At 47.4% G+C, this 19,740-nt stretch overlaps 1 protein-coding gene across 12 annotated transcripts in view; it reads left to right on the forward strand.

Moving 5' to 3' along the window:
* JCAD (junctional cadherin 5 associated) overlaps positions 1–19,740 on the forward strand; it is a 66,655-nt gene that overhangs the window by 23,174 nt on the left and 23,741 nt on the right. For 2 of the 12 annotated variants that reach the window (XM_049798282.1, XM_049798283.1), the window contains exons 1-3: positions 17,545–17,660; positions 18,156–18,358; positions 19,481–19,675. The exons of 1 other annotated variant lie outside the window; for it this stretch is intronic. Coding sequence is in view for 1 of the 11 variants with exons in the window: in XM_049798283.1 (XP_049654240.1) it covers positions 19,651–19,675 (25 nt within the window). In the remaining 10 variants the exon portion in view is untranslated. Of the gene's footprint in view, positions 1–10,589; positions 10,682–17,543; positions 17,661–18,155; positions 18,359–19,397; positions 19,676–19,740 lie in introns of those variants that run through there. 9 more of the 12 variants (XM_049798275.1, XM_049798277.1, XM_049798276.1 and 6 more) reach the window with 9 other exon arrangements.

A 19,740-nucleotide genomic window follows, 5' to 3' on the forward strand; every position in this document is an offset into this window, starting at 1 on the left:
CACATGGACAGAAATATTCTGCAATGTCGTAGAAGAGTTGGTTAATGGAGGTTTTTTATACTATGGTAGGAATGACTTTAAGCTGTTCTTGTACAGCTTTATTGACAGGTGGCAGTACGAGTGGCTTTGAGCCTGATGTCCCATGACCCATCCAGCTTCCACCCCTGCAGCAGCTGCCAGACTGACTGCAGAGTCAACCTGGCTCCACGGTTCCCTGTCAGTCCATCAGCAGCAAGGGCAGCGGAAGAGGGAACATCTGTTTTCTACGATGGGTATGCTCATCACTTCTATCCTGGACCCCTCTTAGGGAGTGGGAGAAAGGGAAAGCTACTTGGGGGAAAATGCACACAAGCCAGGCCAGTGGCAGCCTCTTCCCTCATCAGCATAAAGTCACCCTTGCGCCATGCTCATCATGACTGTCTGGCTGCAAAGAGCCGGCCAGCACCACCACCACCACCACCCCGCCATGGTGGCTATACCAATGGGGAAGAGCAGCACCGGCCACAGTTTGAGCAAGAGCAGCTGTGGTTGCTGAATTCAGAGCTCAGGGCACAGCCGCAGAGCATCTGAGTGACCCAAACACGGCCACCTCGTCTGCAGGGCTGGATGGCGGAGAGGCAGGAGGCAGGCTCCAGTGGCCAAGCCCAGCTAAGATGGCAGCACCTAGAGACACCCCATGGCAGAAGTCCAGGTTTTTAAAGAGGTTCTGGGAAGGGGCATACAAAAGGGGGAACCTAAGCCCTTAGGCAGCTGTGAATGGCTGTCTTGGATTTAGGCACCTAAGTGCTTTTTTGGACCTCATCCCAAACACTTCATTGAATGAGTGTTGCATTAACAACAGCCCAGTCAGAGGATAAGCAGCAACAGAAATGCTCCAAGCTGCTCTTTTAATGCATCCTAGGATGTGAACAAATGATCACTGCAGAGACAGCTGTACTGGGTTATGGTGTCATTGCCCCAGGCTGTTTCCTTCATCACTTCTACAAGGAAACACCCCTCAGCAGAGCTTTCCTCACTGGCTTCGCTGCAAAACCATCAGCCTAGTGCACGCCAGAAACTTAGCCAGGCTACTACCGCTGACTTGGCGCTGAAATGGATTTGCAGCTCCCACTATCCATGCATCTGACACTGTTAGAGAGGAAGGTGGCTCCTGGCAGGTAGCGGAGGACAGCATCTTAGAGTAGCACTGTTATTTCTGTAGTGATTGTTTGCCTCTTCCCTTAAATATGGAGCGGCCACTTGTAAGGACCTGAGCTATGCACTGAGTTTCGCAACTCGCTCTTCAGCTTCCCTTCTGAGATGTGTCAAGTACCTACATGGTTTGTGGTGCTGCTCACGACCACGAGGTTCATGTTGAACAGAAGGAGAACAGAGGCTCTTCTAGAAATGATGGGAATTAAAAGGTAAGGCTGCATATGCCATTTTTCATTTTAGGCAAGTGTTCTCTGACTTTGGAGGATACACGGTCGCAGGTGCACACTGCCTGCAGGGCACAACAAAAGGCAGAGCTGAAGTAAGAAGACTCATTTCTATTTTAACTTTCTCCTTGGAGTTGATGCAGCTTGGCTTCTCTGATGTTGCCTGCCTGACTATAAGTCGCACGTGCAGGGGAGGGTTTAATCTCCTTTCAAACAGCAGTTCATTCGGAGGCTGGCTGGCTGCTTTTCTCACAGAGTCTTCCTGAGGACAGACAAAGCACTCCAAAACAGCTTGAAGGAAGGATCCCCTTCTAGGTTCAAGTCTATGAGGTGAAGGGAGGTCTTGTGAGGTCCCACCCCATCTGGGCAGGGGGATGTGGGACCCCCAGAGTAGGGACTTGCCTGTGGGGATGACTGGATTTGGGCAGGGTGGTGATGTGATTTAAGAGTGTGCGTGGTATAAATGTTCCGTAGCGCCCTGGTCTTTAAACAGCCTGCCTCCTAAGGACAGCCTGCATGACACCTCTGTATCACAGTGCTGCATTATTGCCCAAATATGAGGGGTGAAGCTTGAGCCAGTGAAAGAAAGGATGTGATAAATTAAGGCTTCCATGGTGGCTGTTTCTGATCTGAAGTACAGAAAATATGGTGAGGTAGAGGTGTGATTTCCACTGCTGAGTCTGGAAGCCCTCTAGTGAATTGGAGGCTGCATAAATTGCTCAGAAGGTGGCCTCAGAAAAAAATAACTTAGTAAATGCACATAGATGCCTTCTGATTAATCTGAATGAGGCTTTGCCTAATAAAAGTCTTCTGTTATTTTGGTGCTTGGTTCCATTTTCCCTCTGGTCCTGGATAGAAGGAGGGAAATGGAAGAATTCAGCTTGACAAGAAAAGCATTTTGGTATGAGAGCTTGGATTTCTCTACCTTCCAAGCAAGATTTCTTTGCAATATCAGCATCAACTTGTACAAGATAATTAATAGATTTCAATGGCTTTCAAGCCCAAATACAGTCCCTACAGACCTGCAAACCTTTATAGTGCAGGCTGACATTCTGGTGTTGGTGCTGCAATCCTTTGCACAGTTGCTGTAACTTAAAAGGTTATTGAGCAAAACCATGTTTCCATAATGCTGCTCAGATAAGTTCTTGGCAAAAGTACTTTTCCAAAAAAGTCTCTCCTCTGCAGTCCCTCCAAAAGCAATTCCAGTGGAGAGCCAGTAAGAAATGGACATGACAGCAGTATCTGCAGAAGTGCGTACCCTGCCGTAAAATAACATGAGAGCAAATAAGAGTTAAATTCAAGACTAAAATATACACGCCCGAGGCAAGTTTATTACTGTGGGGCTAACAACACATCCCCACTCGCTCCTCTAAACCTGTCCACCAGCGGGTGTGAGGGGGAAGGAAAGCAGCTTGGCAAGCATGACTCTGTGCAACGGGGATGCTCCACACAGCTATATTTTTCTTTTTTTGGATTCCTGCTTGAAGCAGAGGTGGGTCTGTACCACCCCCACAGATACCAGCACACTCCCTGTGTGATTTCATAGCTTTAAGTCAGGCATTTGGAAAAAGATCTTTCTATGAAGAATGGATTTGAGCCATAATCCTTTGACCCCCTGGCCCGTTTGAGACGGCCGTGACATGTCATTGCTCTCTGATAATGATTCTCCACGCTGCCTCTGCCTGCTCCCGTGGCGGTGAGCTGCTCCGGGCGGATGCACGTCCCTGGCCTCACTCCAGAGCTCTGGGATCTGTGTAATCTCCAGTGTCAAGATGTGTTTGGATATGGAAAGCCGTGACACTCTGGTATATATCAGCTAGATAACAGGAGCGTCCCCTCGCCCGAGGAGACAGATGCCTGGTGCTGGGTGTTGAGCCGCTGAGGGCCCGTCCCTCTGCGGGCTTTCTGCCTGCTCTTTAACCCTGGATGACAGTCACATCTTCAAGGAGCTGTTCTTTGGAAGATAAACATAGCTTTCCTGGTTTGAAACTTACAAGCCATTCTCACATTTTTTCTCTTTAATGGAGAAGGTCTGTAATTTCAGCTTTTTGGGTGAGGCTTTTTGTGGGAATGCACTGGCATGAAGGGGTCTTGCAAACTCTTGTTGAACTTTTCGAGTACCCCCATTACAGAAAAGCCTTTCTTCATGCTCTGCCCTTGCTACTGTGCTCAACTTCTCTTAGGAAAAAAACCCAAACAACCTTCTATAGACAGTTTTCTCCCCTTGATCTCATAAAACCAGCTCATGTAGCTCTACAGGAGGGAGGCAGTATTTCAGAAAGGACAGTGCTGCCTTTCAAAACCTAAGATTTAAAAATTAATGTCACCACAGCTAAAAGCTGAAACTGGTGACTTAAATAGCTATTACTTAAGTCCTTACGGAACTAATAGGAACTAGGCTACAGAGCATTTGTTAAAAGAGCCTTTTTATTGAGTGCTGTGGTTTTGTATTAAAGTGCGCCATTTCAGCGATGCTCCCCTCTCCTCAGTGTGAACCTGCGCTCCCCAGGGAAGAGATTGCTGCAGAGGCTCCGAGCGAGCAGCACCCAAAGCCACGCTGCTCAAAGCACAGCAAGTGCTGTGGGAAGGGTGGTCTCTCAGTTTTGAAGCTGTGTTTGTCTCCTGCCTTTAAGAGGCGAGCAGGAAGACTATCATGCCAATAGCTGGCCCAGAGCCTAGAGCTGCCTGTCTGACTCGCCATCCCACTGCATGCCCCTGCCTGGCTGTGCACCGGTCCCTCAGCACCTCCATGCCTTTCTAAATGGCAATGACCAGGGCTGGGGGAAGGGGGTAACCTGCTCCAGGGCAGGTTTCCTTTATTTTCCCTATAATTCCAGTCTGGCCAAAGCTTTGAAGAGTGTAACCCCTCCAGACTTTGTTTCTTGATATTTACTGCTGTAGCTATAGGCTGTTTAGCCATCGGTATGTATTTTTGTTGTTCCTTATAAACCTCAGGGCTTCAGCTGTATCTTACAGCAGTGATTTTCACAGCCTAGCGATGTCAGTGGAAATAAATAAGAATCCTTTTATCAGTACTGTATTTGCCATCTTCCAGCTAATTGTTTATACATATATGTTCAGGAAAGGGAGGAAGCATTCCTAAACCATGTTTCCTGTTTCTACATTACTTCACATGCTTTTATCACCCTGCCCCTTGTGCATCTCCTCCCACAGGTGCCCTGCTATTTCAGACTATTCTCCCAGATAAAAAGCTGCTCAGCACACACTATGTGTTTGCAAGTTAAATTATCTATATTGCTAAGAAGATGTTTGCAGCTGTTTTGAAGGTGCAGTTGCTTTTTTTTTTTTTTTTAAAGTAGATTTGCAATTAGTTTCATGAAAAAGGCAAAGAACTTTTAGCTCATGCCTGTAGGCAACCTGAGTTTGCTCTCATCCTTCACTGTAACTCCAACAGGTCAGTATCTGAACTTGCCACAGTAAATCCGGAGTCACAGCTGGACAGTGCTGAGGTGTAGCTAGGAATTTGGTGGGAGGACAGGGTGGATCCTACTGTTTGACTAGACCTACACTGGATATCAGGCACTACCCTGTGGGCTGCTGAGTGTTGACTGGGATATGCTGAGGACTCACAAGTGATGGTAAAGTGGGCATTTCCCTGGAGATCATCAACATCTTGTAATAATACATGAGATCCGACCAGGACCTGCTCTTCTTTTACCTTATTTGAAGCGTGTTTTCTATGAGCACTAGTACACACAGTGATGTTCTTGTTGATTAGAGAAATCAAGCTAAAACCTTGCCTGTGCTTGGAAAAGAAACACTTCCCGGCTGCACCCCTCTGAGCCATGACCTCACTTCCTAGTGTCCGTGAGATTTCACTCCATAACAAGTGAAGCTCACATCACTACCAGGAATGACGATGTAGCAGTCACAGCTCAGGCTCCACATGTACCTTCATGGAGATCAATGGAGCTGCGATAGCATCCGTATTGTACCATTCGTGTACCCTCGTACCTAATGTATCAAATCTATATTACTTTATTAAGTGAATGCATGGATTAGCCTTCTCTAGAGTAGTAAGCATCCAAATTTTAAACTAGGAAAAATAGGATAGATCCAACACCAATATGCTTTGCTACTGCATAACTATTCCCCTTTCATCTTCCCCTGCCTTTGGGGACCAGTCTCTCCCTCCCCAATCTCGACAACTTGCTGGAGGCCAGCTGGAGCTCCTAACCCTTCTTGAGAGCTTTTCAGCTGAATGACTGTACAAATATTTTGGTCAGGAAACTCTCCTGAAAAATGAGGCCTAACTGTTCTGTTCCTCAACTGGGCGACGGGGGTAATTACTGTGATAACTTCCCATCTCTCCTGGGTGTTATGATGAAAACCTCATTAATATTTGCTGAGTACCCTGAGCCAAGTCCTTGAATGAAAGAGCTGTAAGGATTATTTTAACAATATTTAGCACTTCAAAAGTTTTGGAAGCACTGCCTAATTTTCCCAAATGTAAACCAGCTAAATTCTGAAGGGTAATTTGTGCGCCACACCTCTTGGCCTTTTCGGCAGTCTTCACAATGTTCAGAAACACACACAGCATGGGTGTACATTTCCTCTGTGTTGACTAGTTTTTCATTTTTTAGCTTTCCCCCCCCCCCCCCATTTTTTCCTCCCTCCAGCACACATTCCTGTGTCATACTTTAGGACTCTGAGGTATATCTAACAGTCATGATAGCTGAGTCCTTACATCTAAAAGAAAATATTCTCCCTCAGTGCACTATTACTCCTCCCCAGCAGCCCGTGGCCCGACACCTTGCACAGACACTGACTGCTGTGTATTAAATCGTCCTTGCAGAATGGTCACCACCCAGCATCGTGAACTATTTCACTCTATTCAACACACACCCATCCCACCTGCTTCTTTGGGATGCTTAGGAAGTGATAAAGTAGTTCAAGAACTGAATCCCCGAATACCAGGTCAAAATACAGCTAAAGAAGCACCAAAGAACTGGCAAATGAAAACATCCCCTCTCCATGGCAATGCTTAGTGTTTCCCTTGATGTAGCAATAAAATATCTGAAGCTCTTCTGTTCCAAACTGAAAAGAGGTGCCAATTCTATAAACAGGTGATTACTGGCGGGATGGGTAATGTGACATGTTTTCTTGCAAAAGGGTAATAGCTGTTTTGTTTATGGCTAGCATCTGTTCTCAAAAAGTTTAATATATCATGGCTGTAACATGCCATATAGGACAGACAAGAGGAAAAAATAAGCACGGGTTTAATAGCACATCTGTGGCTAGTTAGTTATGGTAAACTTCAGGTATGTGGTGATTTCAGCGTATGTTCCTAAATACATTCCCGGCAACTGGATCTAAGACAAAAACTGTAACAGTCTTTCAGGGAATAATTAATGCACCTAGTCACATCAAACCACACCAAATTATAAAGAAATCTGCTTGATTTCAATGTAAAAACCACTAATGCAGGATCACCTCCAGAAATGAGGGTCCGAGCCTGCAACAAGCTCGGTAGGAATGGCAGGAAAGCTCCGGCCCTGAGCAGCAATGCTGATGATGGGACATAAAACATAAACACAGGACTCCCGATCAGGGAGGTTTTGAGGCCAGAGAGAATTATAAAGGCATAAAGCAGCAGTAACTTGCACCGAGCAGAGCAGGACTTCCCATTCACTCATCACAGCAATGGCACGCAGCAGTGCTGTTGCTGAAGAGCTGGCTGATGTGCAGCATGCCTGTGTGTTTTTCCTTTTTCCCTTCGCTGTGCATTAATTCATCTGTATTTCCCCCATCTGGCCTGTCTCTCTCATGTTTGTGTGTTTCTGTTTTCCACGATTTCTGTCCATAATGGCCACTCACTCAGACTTGCAGGCGCTGCTCTTCGTCTCACGAGGAGCCAAGCCCTGGCGTTCCCCGCTTGCCCAGGCACGTGGACCTGCTCTACTGTGTCCCGCGGGATGCTGATCTGAACCTGACCGCTGCGACACAGGGGACGGCTTTACCACTTGCTGGGTTCGTGCAGCCCCTCCATGCTCCAGATGCCTGCCCTTGCTGCACACAGCCACCGCCAGCTTCTGATTCATGGTTGCTTTGCCCTTCTCCTTTCCCCCTGCAAGTCATGCAAAGCAGAGGGGCAATAACAGCTCTCTTCTCTGTTGACACACTGTGCCACCCTGCCTCATCACACTGATTTCCACCCATTTCAGGAGTCCTCCATGGCAGGGCAGATGCTTTAGCCCTCTTTTCTCTTCTGCAAACCCCATTTGTACTCTTCTCTCGCAGGCATATTTAGTTCTTCCAGTCTTTTTGAGGCTGAAGCTCTAAACTGAAGAATGTCCAGTCTGTCCCCTTCTCCGGAAAAAGCCAGGAGAGGGACATCTCCCCAGGTGGCCACAGGACTGTGGGCTTTGCAGGGGAGCAATGCTCCATCAGTTGTGCACATTTACTCTGACCATCAAAAAGCAGAATCGTTTTCCTGTCTCCTCTGCTTTTCTTCATCTTTTCCCTTCTCCTGGCAGTCACAGTCTGCATTGCAGCAGCCACCTGAGACCACAACCTCATCGATCGGGGCACTGAGCTAAGGCAAAGCCAGAAGCAACATCTGCCCTAAGAGTTTGCTAACAGGCAGAGGGCAAGATGCAGAAGGAGCAAAGGGAGTCCCTGAAAGCTGTGCTGCTACTGAGGAGCACCGCACTCAGACTTCCCAAACCACAGACTAATTAATGGCTTCATGTGTTACACTAGCACTCTGGGCAACCCCGCTTGGACACGACTTGGGGCTGCCAGCCATCATCGATACTTTGTTGTGAATCTAGCCTGAGAGATACCTCAGATTGTCTCAAAAATCATGCAGTTTGCTTTCTGGTGTCTGACCGTGGAGCTATGTTCTGCTCAGGTTTTCAGGCTTTTCTCTGTAACAGGAGAGCTAGAAGCATGGGCGGCTGTTTTCTTTTTTTAGGAGGAAAGCTCTGTTTCTCAGCTCGAGGCCCTTTGACTTCACTCAGGGGAAATCTTCAGTGACTGCAGGACTCCAAACAAACCTGCAGAAGTGCCTCCTTCCAAAGGCTGTGCCTCCCTTTGCAGCCCACGAAGTGTTCTCAGAAGAGGTGTAACAAAAAATACCCCCAGGTGCAGAGAGGCAGCTCTGAGGTGTGCTGTCCTCTGCACTTTTACCGTACTCTCTGCAGGCTGTGACGTCCTGAAGATGAAAAGATGTCCCTTCTCTTCACCTTGACATTGTTCAGTGAATGATCCAGATTTCCTTCGCTGGAGTGGCAGCTCCAGCCTGTGCCCCCCTCCTTCCCACCCCCTAAAGCCAGTGCTGCAGCAGCTTTCCCAATGGAGAGCCGAGAGCTCCGGCAGCGAGGACCTGCTCTGTGCAGTGCATTGTAACTACCCAACAGGGAGCAAAAGCTTTTTGGCTCGGGAAAAGGGATGTAAACAGGACTGTCTCCTACAACCAAGGAGAGCAAACAGCTCAGAGCTGCAGCCATGCAGATGAGCAAATCATCCCAGAATTTTTTTCATGCAAGACAGTAGAGGCGTGTATTTAAAAACCCCACAACTCCCAATTTGCCTGTCAGAGTCAAGATATTTAAATAATAAACCGTAACTTGTGCCAGCATGGCTTCCTTGATGGAAACCCTTGCTATCGTCACACCCACAAGAAGCTGCTCCGTGACGAAACCTAAACGTTCCACTGATTGACTGTGTCAGCTACTAGGCTTTACCATGGGAAAATACAGGGGTTTCCCAACCAGCAAAGCCATGGAGAACTCCACAGGTACCCTGCAGGCACGGGATGTAAGGTGCCTGCGCAGGGTCCTGCCGGAGGTCCCCCTGCCACTGGTGGCATCACCTTTGGTGGATGCTTCATGTGTCAGCAGCTGCAGGCTCAGAGTCTCACTGCTGGAAGACAAAAGGAGATGTCTGCAGAAAAGCAGGTCAATGACAATTACTCCAAGCGCCCTACGAAACCAGGGCACTGGGAAACCTGTACGCAGTTCTGGGCTCTCCTGCAGAGTTCTCCCCTGACCTTGGACTCATCGTGTAACTTCACTGCCCTTGTTTTCTCGCTATTAACTAGAGCACGTATTGAATAGGACTCAATTTATGAACATGTGTGAAGCACTTTGACAGCCTAGGGTAAAAGTCAATTAAGACATGGCAAGCAGTTGATGGGCCCAAGCAATTGCTGAGTAAATGATTCACAAACGAAGCTTTTCAAGAGTGTCATTAAACCAAAACAGATTTGCAAATTATTCACCGGTTTCTAGAGGTTGAATAAATGATGGAGAGGGGAGAGGTGGGGAAGCAGGCGACCAGCAACGCTTCAAAAACGCTTGCAGATGTCGCAGTGAAAACCGTGGTGAGGACCTTTGGGTGCGCTGCCGGCTGCTGGCAGGCACAGTGAGCTTTGAAAGGGGTCTCCTCTGGTCCCTCTCCATCCTTGACAGACCCCGGTTTTCCCTTCTGCAGATTTTCCTTGGGCTGAGAAAGTTGATGTCTTTCTTCTCAGCTGAGCCATGGGCCGAGCTCAGCAGTGGAGGGGGCAGGAGGTGCCTGTTCAACTTTTCAGAGAAAACAACCTGCCCCACGTAAAAGCGTGTTCCTGGCAGGGCTGCCGCTGCCGGGGCAGGCTCCTGGGTTAGGTTTTCTCTCTGGAAGAACGCACCGCTGTTGGACATGTCCCTGATCCAGCTTCACAGCTAAGCACCCACGGAGCAGGCCTGGGACAGAGACAGGCTTTGGTGCTTGAAGCTAACCAGACCTTCCAGGGCTCGGCTTTTTTTTTTTTTTCCATTCATTTTTTCTTTTTCTTCTTTTTCTTTTTCTTTTTCTTTTTCTTTTTCTTTTCTTTTTCTTTTTCTTTTTCTTTTTCTTTTTCTTTTTCTTTTTCTTTTCCTTTTTTTTTTTTTTTTTTTTTAGCTTGCAAGCGCCTCACACGCGTTTCGCCACCGGTGCAGGACAAGGACGGATTAAAGGGAGGATCGCTGGATCCCCAGCTGGAAAACCGGCGGGTTACGCTCGCAAGGGCCGGTGCCTGCTGCTCGCTACGGGCAAAGCGATGCTCCGCGGATTGGAGGGGGGGGGGGCGGGGGGGCGGGACGGGGCGGGGGGGGGGGGGCGGGCGGGGCGGTACCGCCCCGCCCGCCCCCCCCCCCCCCGCCCCCCCCCGCCCCCCCCCCCCCCCTCCCCGGGCTCGGCGCCTCCCGGCTGCCGCGGCCGCTGAACGCGGCGGCCCCAGCCGCCAACCCAGGGTCTTGCGGCGGTCTGCCGGGGAGGTGAGTCCCGACAGGTCGTGGAGAAGTGGTGGTGGGGGGGTGGAGCGGGGAGGGTGAAGGACCGGGCCGGGGTGGTGGGGGGAGTTCGGAGGTGTCCCAGGGCGGCAGGCGATGAGCGGCGTCGGGGGGCGCATCCTCCGGCTGGCCCCATCTCTGCTCCGGCCGCTTTGCACCTGCTCGTTCTTCTCTTCCCCCCTCCCACCCACCCCCGCCATCGCCCCCCGTCTCTCCAGGGGGGTCTCCGCCGACATCCCCAGCCCTGCCTAGGGCCCGGTTTCCCCCCGCTGGCTGGAGCCGCTCACCTTTATTTAGCGCCTGTCGCTGCGGTCCCCTGCGCCCGGGACCTGGGCACCGGCCGGGAGTCGGTGCCGGCTCCCGTTGACACCGGCCAGGACGTGGCATCACGGTCTGAAACATCAGCTGCCGCTCCTCTTGGTGTTTATTCTTATTCGGATATTTAGGCGGCAGTCAAATGGTTCTTTTGGGTCACTTCCCTTTTGGTGGTCGTTGTAAACCGTGGGCTGTTGCAAAGGAGACAAAAAAAAAAAAAAGCGGTTACGTCAGAAGGAGATCTGTGCTGTTATGTCATTTCATAATTGCCTCGGAATTACAAATTATGGCCTTAGTCTGCCGCTGGATCTGTGCCAAAGGACTCTTGCATCTATTATGGGGGTTTTGGGGTGGGGTTTTTTTTGGTCAAGAGTTGAGAATAATGGCTTTTTTGTGGCACGGACCCTACATGTTAAGTTACTCCAGCCCATGTCTTCAAGTGAAAAGACGATGTAACTGTTTTGAGTAGTCAGTCTGATCCACACAGTCAAGACATTAAATCTTGGCTAGTGACAATGAGAATTGTGTCCTGCCGAAAAGTATTCAGCTACGCTGCTTTGCATGAGCTGAAGCGTTTGCTCTTTGTTACTTTAGAAGTTCCAATTCTGCCCAGAAACGCCGTTGCTGTCTGTGGGTAACAGACACGTGGAAAATAGCAACCTTCCAGCTTCAAACTAAAGAATATCAGGTTAATGACAGAGAAGGGCTCTGCAGTTCAGAGATGCAGCCACTGCAAGAGCCTTAATTTGTGCCAGCGCTTAGTTTGTAATCACAGAGGCTAGATCTGCCCTACCCTACTATGTTCTTGCAGTTCTACCGCTCGCCGTGGTACCACTTGGAGGAGAAAAGTGTGGTCCTGCCAGCTATTCCCTTTGCCAAGGACGCTGAGGGCAGCAGGAGTCCGGAGGAAGTCGAGGCAGGTTGCTGCCGTAGGGTAGAGAAGCTGGGCAGGGCTGTCCCCCTCGAGGTGGGATGCTCTCCTAAGCTGTGCCACCGGGGCATGTTATAGTACCAACTAAAATACCAGTTTAGTCTGTTGTTTTGAAGGCTGGGCCCTCCCTTCCTATGGTGATGTTCAGGATTTCTCCATGCTGCAACATGTATTTGCCAGCTCTTGGAAAAAGCGGATCTTTCAGAGTCTGCCGGGCTGTGTGTGTCAAGTGGCATATTACAGTAGTATATTGTTCTTTAGATGCATAATTTCACTGGCCTCTTATGACCTAAAAAGCACACAGAAAATAAACAAGGGCATATTGTTCGGCGGGAAGGATGCAGAAAATTCTTCTGCCTTAGCTGTTAGTTAGGGAAAGATTACTTTTAAGTGTTTCTCCTGATTGTCAGAGAAATGACATGGCACATGTGAGCTTGTTTTTTGCCAAGCAGGCTTTATTTGGAAGGTGAGGCATTTCTGAACTTCTCGGCCACCTTGGAACTAGTTCTGAGTGCATAGCAATGTCCTGCCTAAATCTTCTCTTCTAATTAATTTGGCCAGAGGCCATCCTAATTAACCTTGAGGGAGTTCAGGGGTGGGAGAGCTTGGTATGAAACAATTGTTCTCTTGTAATTTGCTGTTCACAATGTGTTGACCAAGCCACGAGCTGCATCTCTAAAATCCTCTGGGTCTCTTGCCGAAGCCATTACACCGGTTTATTTGTTTTTTAACAGATGTTGTTTTCCACTTCTTGAGTGAAAAGGGTTATCTCGCTTTCTGCAACCTTGTTATTGTGCTTTGTTTCAAGAGCCGGTGGATTTGGGCTTGCTGGGGAAGCTTACTCACCAGTTCCAGCTATGAAGGAAGGGGTTGGTCAGCCTTTCAGCAGTCTGAATGATGCTATCGTTAAGGTCTCCATGTGAACTGATGGCATCTTTTCACATCTACCTAGAGATAACCCTCAGTTCTTCTAGTACTGGCAGTGCCCACCGAGAGCAAAAATCAGCAGCAGCCTCTTCGTCACCCAAGTGTATTACAGTTAGGATATTAATAGAATTTGTCAGCCATAACTTGGACCATTTCAAATGGTGGGGCAAGGGAAGGGGTTCTGAAATCTGAGCTAGTAAAAAAAAAAAAAAAGAAAAGTTAAAGGCTGAGTTCTGCTTTTTGGAAGCGCAGAGGGCACCCTGCAAGTCATCAAGTGCATGACAAAGGGGGGAAAACAGCCATTTCCGAAATTTTAGGATGGTCCCTCTTCCTCCCTTGTGACATTGGATGCTCACCTTGTTGGTCCAGGGGGCTCATCCGTGCTCAGGAGTCGGGCCACCCTTCACCAGCCTGGGTTTACCTTAGTGGTAGGCAGCCCTGCCCAGCACATACAGTGCCTCAGCAGCACGGCAGCACTTGCGTATAGGCTTCTCTAGCGCCTGTCTTATTTTTTTCTACACTAATGCATAGAAATGCTACTTTGGCATTTATTTGCTGGTAGAGCAAGGGGTCGGGGGGAAATCCTGCTGAGACTACAAGGCAGGACACGCAGATGCAAAAAAAGAAAGATCAAAGGCGTCTATAATACAGGAAGAAGCAGAGGGTCAATCCAGAAGAAAGGGCATTTGATTATACATACAAGGGTAATATAAAAGGGATAACAACACAGAAGAGGATGGTAATGTCTAAAAATGAGTAAACAAACAGATGTGTAAGACTATGCTGAGAATTTATTTACTCCAGCAGACACAATCCTTATCTCTTTGAAAGAGGAGAAGACCACACCAACCTTGGAACGCCTCCACTCCCAGCCACGTTTGTGAACGGGAGAAAATGTTTGTTTACCGATCTCTCCTCCGTGAGTCCTGGCCTGATGGGCCGGCCTGTCCTGCTGTGATTAGTAGGATGCTAATGTGTGTAATCCTTTTGATCACAGAGCCTAGGGTCTATAAGTCATGTCACTGTCACCTCGAAGAAGTTCAACTATGTGATAGATCCCTTATTAAAAATTTGTACTTTGAAAGTTTTAACACAGTTATTGAGATTCCCCCCCCCCCCTTTTTTTTTTTTTGTTTGTATGGATGGACAACTTTTCTGCTAAAAAAAGTACAAACAATAATAATGACCCATGTAGTCCTAGTGTGGGAGTAGCTTATTAGCACTTTGCCCATAGGTATTTTAGGTGGGGTGATTAGCCCTTAACATCTTGATTTTAAGATGTGAGCAACAAATGTGATTCCATGTGATTTGTTCCACCAGAGTGGATTGCTCTGTACAGAAGTATCACAAACAGCATGGAAACATTCGTCTGAATCCTAAAAAATATCCTCTTCTGCAGTTCTTTTTTGGGAGGGAAAGAGTTGCCTGATTACACTTTGTTTAATAAATATACTATTTTGTTCTCCTGTTGTGACAAACAAAAGCTGTCATTTGAGGAAATACACCATATGCTGCCAGTTGGTCTAAGGACTGGTTATATCTGGAGCACAGAGTAGCAGTGAGTGCTCTTTAACAATTGCTCCTTCTCTGAAAAAAATCTGGACTGGTTTCAGTGGACTAATGTGCTGCTCTGTCATCGGTGGAAGCAAGCTGTTGACATTTTGAAAACCAGCTAATATGAACAGCGGTATCTGTGCATGCTTGGACGTTTCCTCTCTCCCTTTTATGCGTTTACTTCTATTTGGATGCTTACAAGCTTCAGCGAATCAGTGCTCAGCTGGGGCTGGATTGGTCCATGGCAAATTTAAAAAACAACCTTATTTCGGGTACAAACTCCCATCCGTCAGACATGTATTTCAGCATTGTGTGAACCCAGTACTCAAAAACCACCCACATTACTTAAAAAAAAATCTAGCTCTCTACCATTTTTTATTGGCAAATCTGAAAAGGCAAACTTTGAAATATGACCTGAAACCTCCTAACAAATGGGGCTGGCAACCCCTGGAGAGCAGCTGTCACTCATCAAGGTCTCCCCCAGGAGATGCTCTGTGCTCTCTCTCATGCCACAGTGGGTTTGCTGATGCATCTGCACCGGTGAGACACAAGACAGGAATAACTACCTTCTGAGAGTTAAATAAACTCTTTAAGACTCGCTCCTCTTCTCCTCCCCACTTCCTAATTTTATTGGAGACACGTTGTGTCATTAATTTATGCTCTGGCACAGTTCCTCAGTGATTTCAGTGAAGACTTTTTGGTCAAAGAATGCAAAGAGGATGTGAGCTGTAATTTTCACTGTCTGTGAATCTCTGTTAAGAGAAAAAATGTGAACTCTCCTGCCCACAGGTAATGAGGGTTAAACACAAAAATTCTCAGATTTCTTTTAAATTTCTGTGAGATGACTGGGAGAGACTTGCCTGGGAAGACATGCAGAGCCAACATAAAGTTGGCTTATCTTCCAGCAATGACTTTGGCACGTCTTCTTCCCATGTAGTCAGCAGAGATGATTATGCATTTAGCACTAGCGGCTTTGAAGCCCTCAGTATGGTGTTGGCTGAAATGGGAACTTTCTTGAAGCTTTGCCCGGTGCATGTCCGTGATCTGATATGAATCCTTTGGTCAGGACCCCATTCTTGTGCCTCCACTCAGCTCCTCTACTGCCTCTTCTCTGCTCAGGATCCTTCAACACGTAGTGCGTCTCTTGTGTCTCAGTCTCCCTATGTCTCCCATCCCTGGAGGAGAGGCAAAGTTTCTGTTCCTACTAAGTGGTGCTTGCAACCTTGCCAGGCCTGCCTGCCTCCTGAATGTCAGGAAAGGGGGGTACAAGGTAGGCCATTGGTGGCATTTTGTGATAAAGTGGCCATTCTACTTTTTGGACACTTGTAGCAGGCAGGAAAGTCACATTGTAATTCAGGAGAGGTGGCTATTTATAAGACTGGGAGTCTTGTACAGAAGACTGTTGATTTTCTTGGTAATGTGTGGGGCATGCCAACAAAACGGTACCTTTTTTGGGGAAGAATGTCAAAATATTTAGTTGCCATCCCAAATCCCTTTGTTCTGAGGCAGGATCTGCTTCATCTGCTTCCTCATAGATCTTCATTTAGCCTACTCTTGAAAATCTGTATCGATGGAGATTCACAGCTTCCCAGCATAACCAGTGGTTAACTATCATCATGGCTAGACAGCTTCTCCTGATACCTAACCTGAATCTCCCTTGCTGCATGCTAAGCCAGTCCCTTCTGTTTTCCACATTCACAGGGAGCAGGCCAAGATTATCACTGCCTTTTAGCAGTCTGACATATTTAAAAGTTGTTACCATCTCTCATTCTCTCACCTTCATTCCTCCTCTCTTTTCTTTCAACTAAACACGCCCACTTCTTGTATAGTCTTCTCCAGGGGTCACACTTCCTAAACTTTTTATCATTCTTATGAGCAAGTGGCAGGGAGCAGCACCTTGCTTGAGGTAGGGCTCAAAACTGAGAGGAGTAAAGAGCCTGACATGTGATGCTCCCCTTAGTATATCTCCAAGCATATTTGCCTGTGTGTACCAAGCCCTGCACTATTCTTCATGTCTTCTCTCTTTGTGGCTCTAGCCCTAGAGACTCTTTTGCCATACCGCTCCATTTTGGAATTTTGCATTGCAACCTTCTTCTTCAACAGGGTACTTTACACCTGCCTGTATTGAATCTCAGTCATTCGTTTCAGACTGTGTCTCTAATTTATTAAGATTTTATTCTAATTGTAGTCCCTGAAAATGCTTGCAGCACTCCCTACAGATTTGTAATTGTAATCTTTATTCTAATTTACAAGTCATTAATGGAAATACCGAATAGAGCAAGACCCCAGGCACAGCCTTTATGTGTCTCTTTCAGGTTGACATTGAATTTACTAACTATTCCTTGAGTACAGATTTGAAACATTTGTATACCCACCTAGAGTAAATTATACCTAAATTGTATTCATCTGGTTTGCATATAAGGCTATCACATGCATCCATCAAAAGCTTTCCTCGTTCCAATGTGCGACTTCTACTGTTTTCTCCTCCCTAGTCACTATGGTCCCAACTCTGTCAAAGAAGAAAATTAAATTGATTAGACTTAATTTGTCCTTGACAAGTCTGTGTTTTCTGTTTTCTCATGACTTTATCATGTGGGAGTGGATGCAGCTGCAGTGCAGGGTGGGAAGCAGGGAGCTGGAAATGCCGCTGGTCCTCCTGGATTGCATGCTCGCTCCCGCCCGCTCCGCGATAAATCAACACCTGTTATAAGTATTTACAAGTGGGTTGAATAATAATTTGTCTGAGTTGATATCAAAGCCAGGCTGTTTGGTCTATGATACCTCAGATCTGTCTCCTTCCCCCTTTTGTTTGAAGTTAGATAATATGTTTGCCCTTTGCCCATCCTTTGAGAATTTCTAGGAGGTATTTACTCATGGCTTGGAGGCTGCCCTAGATAGTTCCCTACTCCTTCCTTACTCCTAGCCTATGCTTAATTAAGCCCTGCTGAGTTGAATACATCCAACTTACATTAATATTCTCTAATCTCTTTTTCTTGTGTTCTAGACAATCTTTGCGTTAAATATCTAATATTTGATCATAGTGAACATTATTGTTGAAGGCTCTTCAAGCACAGGAATTTTATCTTTCCTGATGGAGCGTGTGTCTGCAAGCCAGTGAATGTGGCGGGGTTGTTTCTGCAGCAGAGGGCAGGGGCACAGAATACCGGTGCGGCTGCACGCACAGCAGCCCGCCATCCCATCTGACTTCATTGTCCCAAAAAAGATAAAATGATCAAGGTAAAAGCCTTATTTAATGTGTTTATTTTTTATAAGCTGTCTCATATGCACACATGCAAAATCAGAGTGAGAAAACAGGAGCAATTACAATGGCCAAAGACTTAGATATTCTCCTGGGATGTAGCTCAGGGTTATATTTAGACTGAGCAAGTGGTACCATCTAGTATTAAAACTTCTACTACAAGAACCTGTTTTCCATTGCTGTAGTCTGTCAGGCTTTTATCACTTGATCTGAGACTTTCAGGTAGTGTCTCTCAGGCTAAATTTATTTTAATATTGTCAGCTAAGCCAATTCAACCATTTCCAAGAAAAACAAGGGGAATAAGGAGGAGAGAAGGAATGTTGTTTTGCCCACATTAAAAAGGGGAAAGAAAAGAAATCCTCCAGCTGTTTGATTTGAGAGCTGCAGTGCCATCATGTTCAGGAACAGGATCTATGGTGACAAGGCTTGGAGACGCCTGCGCATGTTCTCAGCAGATTTGCCTCTGTTTCTAGCTGCTCCACTTTCCGAAGATCTTTCCCTCCCATCCATCAGCACCCCCCAGCCTCTGGTGCTGCGCAGCCCACTCGTGCCCCAGCCCTGCACTCGTGCCCAAACCGCTCCAACGGGTGTGCGAGCAGAGCGTGCCCTGCCCAGGGCTGCAGCGGTGGAGCTGGATTGTCCCCGTAATGACGGCTCCTGCTTTTTCTAGGTACAGGTGAGATGGGGTCTCGGACATGGGAGCGGAAAGCAGGCACAGAGGTGCTTTTGCTGGAAATGGAGATGGGACAGAAGCTGGTCATCAGGAGGGGAAGGAGGGGGTTGTGGTGATGGACATGATCTGAGGACTGGTCAGGAGAAGCTGTAAGGGGTGCAGGAGGACAGGGTGGGCTGGCTAGCATGGTGGTGGGCTGTGTGGGAAGAGTGGCCAGACTGGTGGGACCAGGAGACGGGAAGGCAGGAAAGGGATGCTGGGGGGTGGCAAGAAGGACAGGTGGGTGTGGGAAGTGGGTACATGTGGTGAGGTGGGAGGGATATGGGGCTGCCTGGACAAAAGTGTTGGTGCTGGATTAGATGGGCAGAGGGATGGAGGAGAGCGTGGTAGTCAAATTACTGCAACCAATTTTTTGGCTCAACCCATGTCTTCATTGTGTGGACAGCTGACTTGCCACATTTGGGTTGATATGCAGAGGCACCAGGTTCTTGCAGCAGTTGCTTTGAACGTACCTAGTTCACTTTTAAGGCTATGTGCTTTAAAAAAATCAGGCTGTAGGTGCTTCAGACTGGGCGCCTGGAATGGAGAGGGTAGTTTTCACTTTAGTCTGTCTGCATAAATACTTCTGTCTGGCATACGTCTGATATGAAATGGGAATAATGTCACCCAGATGTGAGTGAAGATAAGCTAGTTTAATGTGTGACCCATCTAGATAATACGCTTTGTAATTCAGATGCCTGTTAGTACTCTGTCTTCAGAACAGTATTTGGATAGCTGCTGTAGATAAAGCCCAGGAAGATTAGCATCACCTAGCCTGCACATCAACCGAGGCAGGAGTCCTGCAGAATTCAGTAGCCTGAAGTCATGTAATTACAGGCTGCAATAACTCATGCGTCCATGCAGGGTGCCTTGATTTTGGCAATTCATGATGTTTATATGCTTCATTTTGCAATATGAATCATGTTCCTTCAATGTTTTCTTTTCTGTAAAGTCGTACAGAATTGCTTACAAAAATGTTATAAATAGTTCTGCAGAGGTGGGAAGGGTGAATCATGCACAAGAAGGACTTCAGTGGTCGTATTCAAACAGTTAAAGGGTTGCCACTTTCCACTTTTTTTCAAGTAGCAGAGGGCGGCAGAGACGTAACAGGGGACAGCCAGGGCCAAATTCTCTGTCACTTCTGGTCTCCCACCCAACATGTGGGTCCTGTGCCAGGGTGCTCTCTGGAACCAGGGCTAAAGGAAGGAGCATGCTGATGGGCTGCTTGAAACACCGTGCAGGGAGGATTCAACGGCATGCAAGCCATTTCAGAGCACGGAGGTAAGAGCTGCTTCTGCCACTGCTGCAACTGTTAGCATTTGTTATTGCCGGTACTGGTCATCATA

Source organism: Accipiter gentilis, chromosome 4 (assembly GCF_929443795.1).
Source record: "Accipiter gentilis chromosome 4, bAccGen1.1, whole genome shotgun sequence".
NCBI lineage: Eukaryota > Metazoa > Chordata > Aves > Accipitriformes > Accipitridae > Astur > Astur gentilis.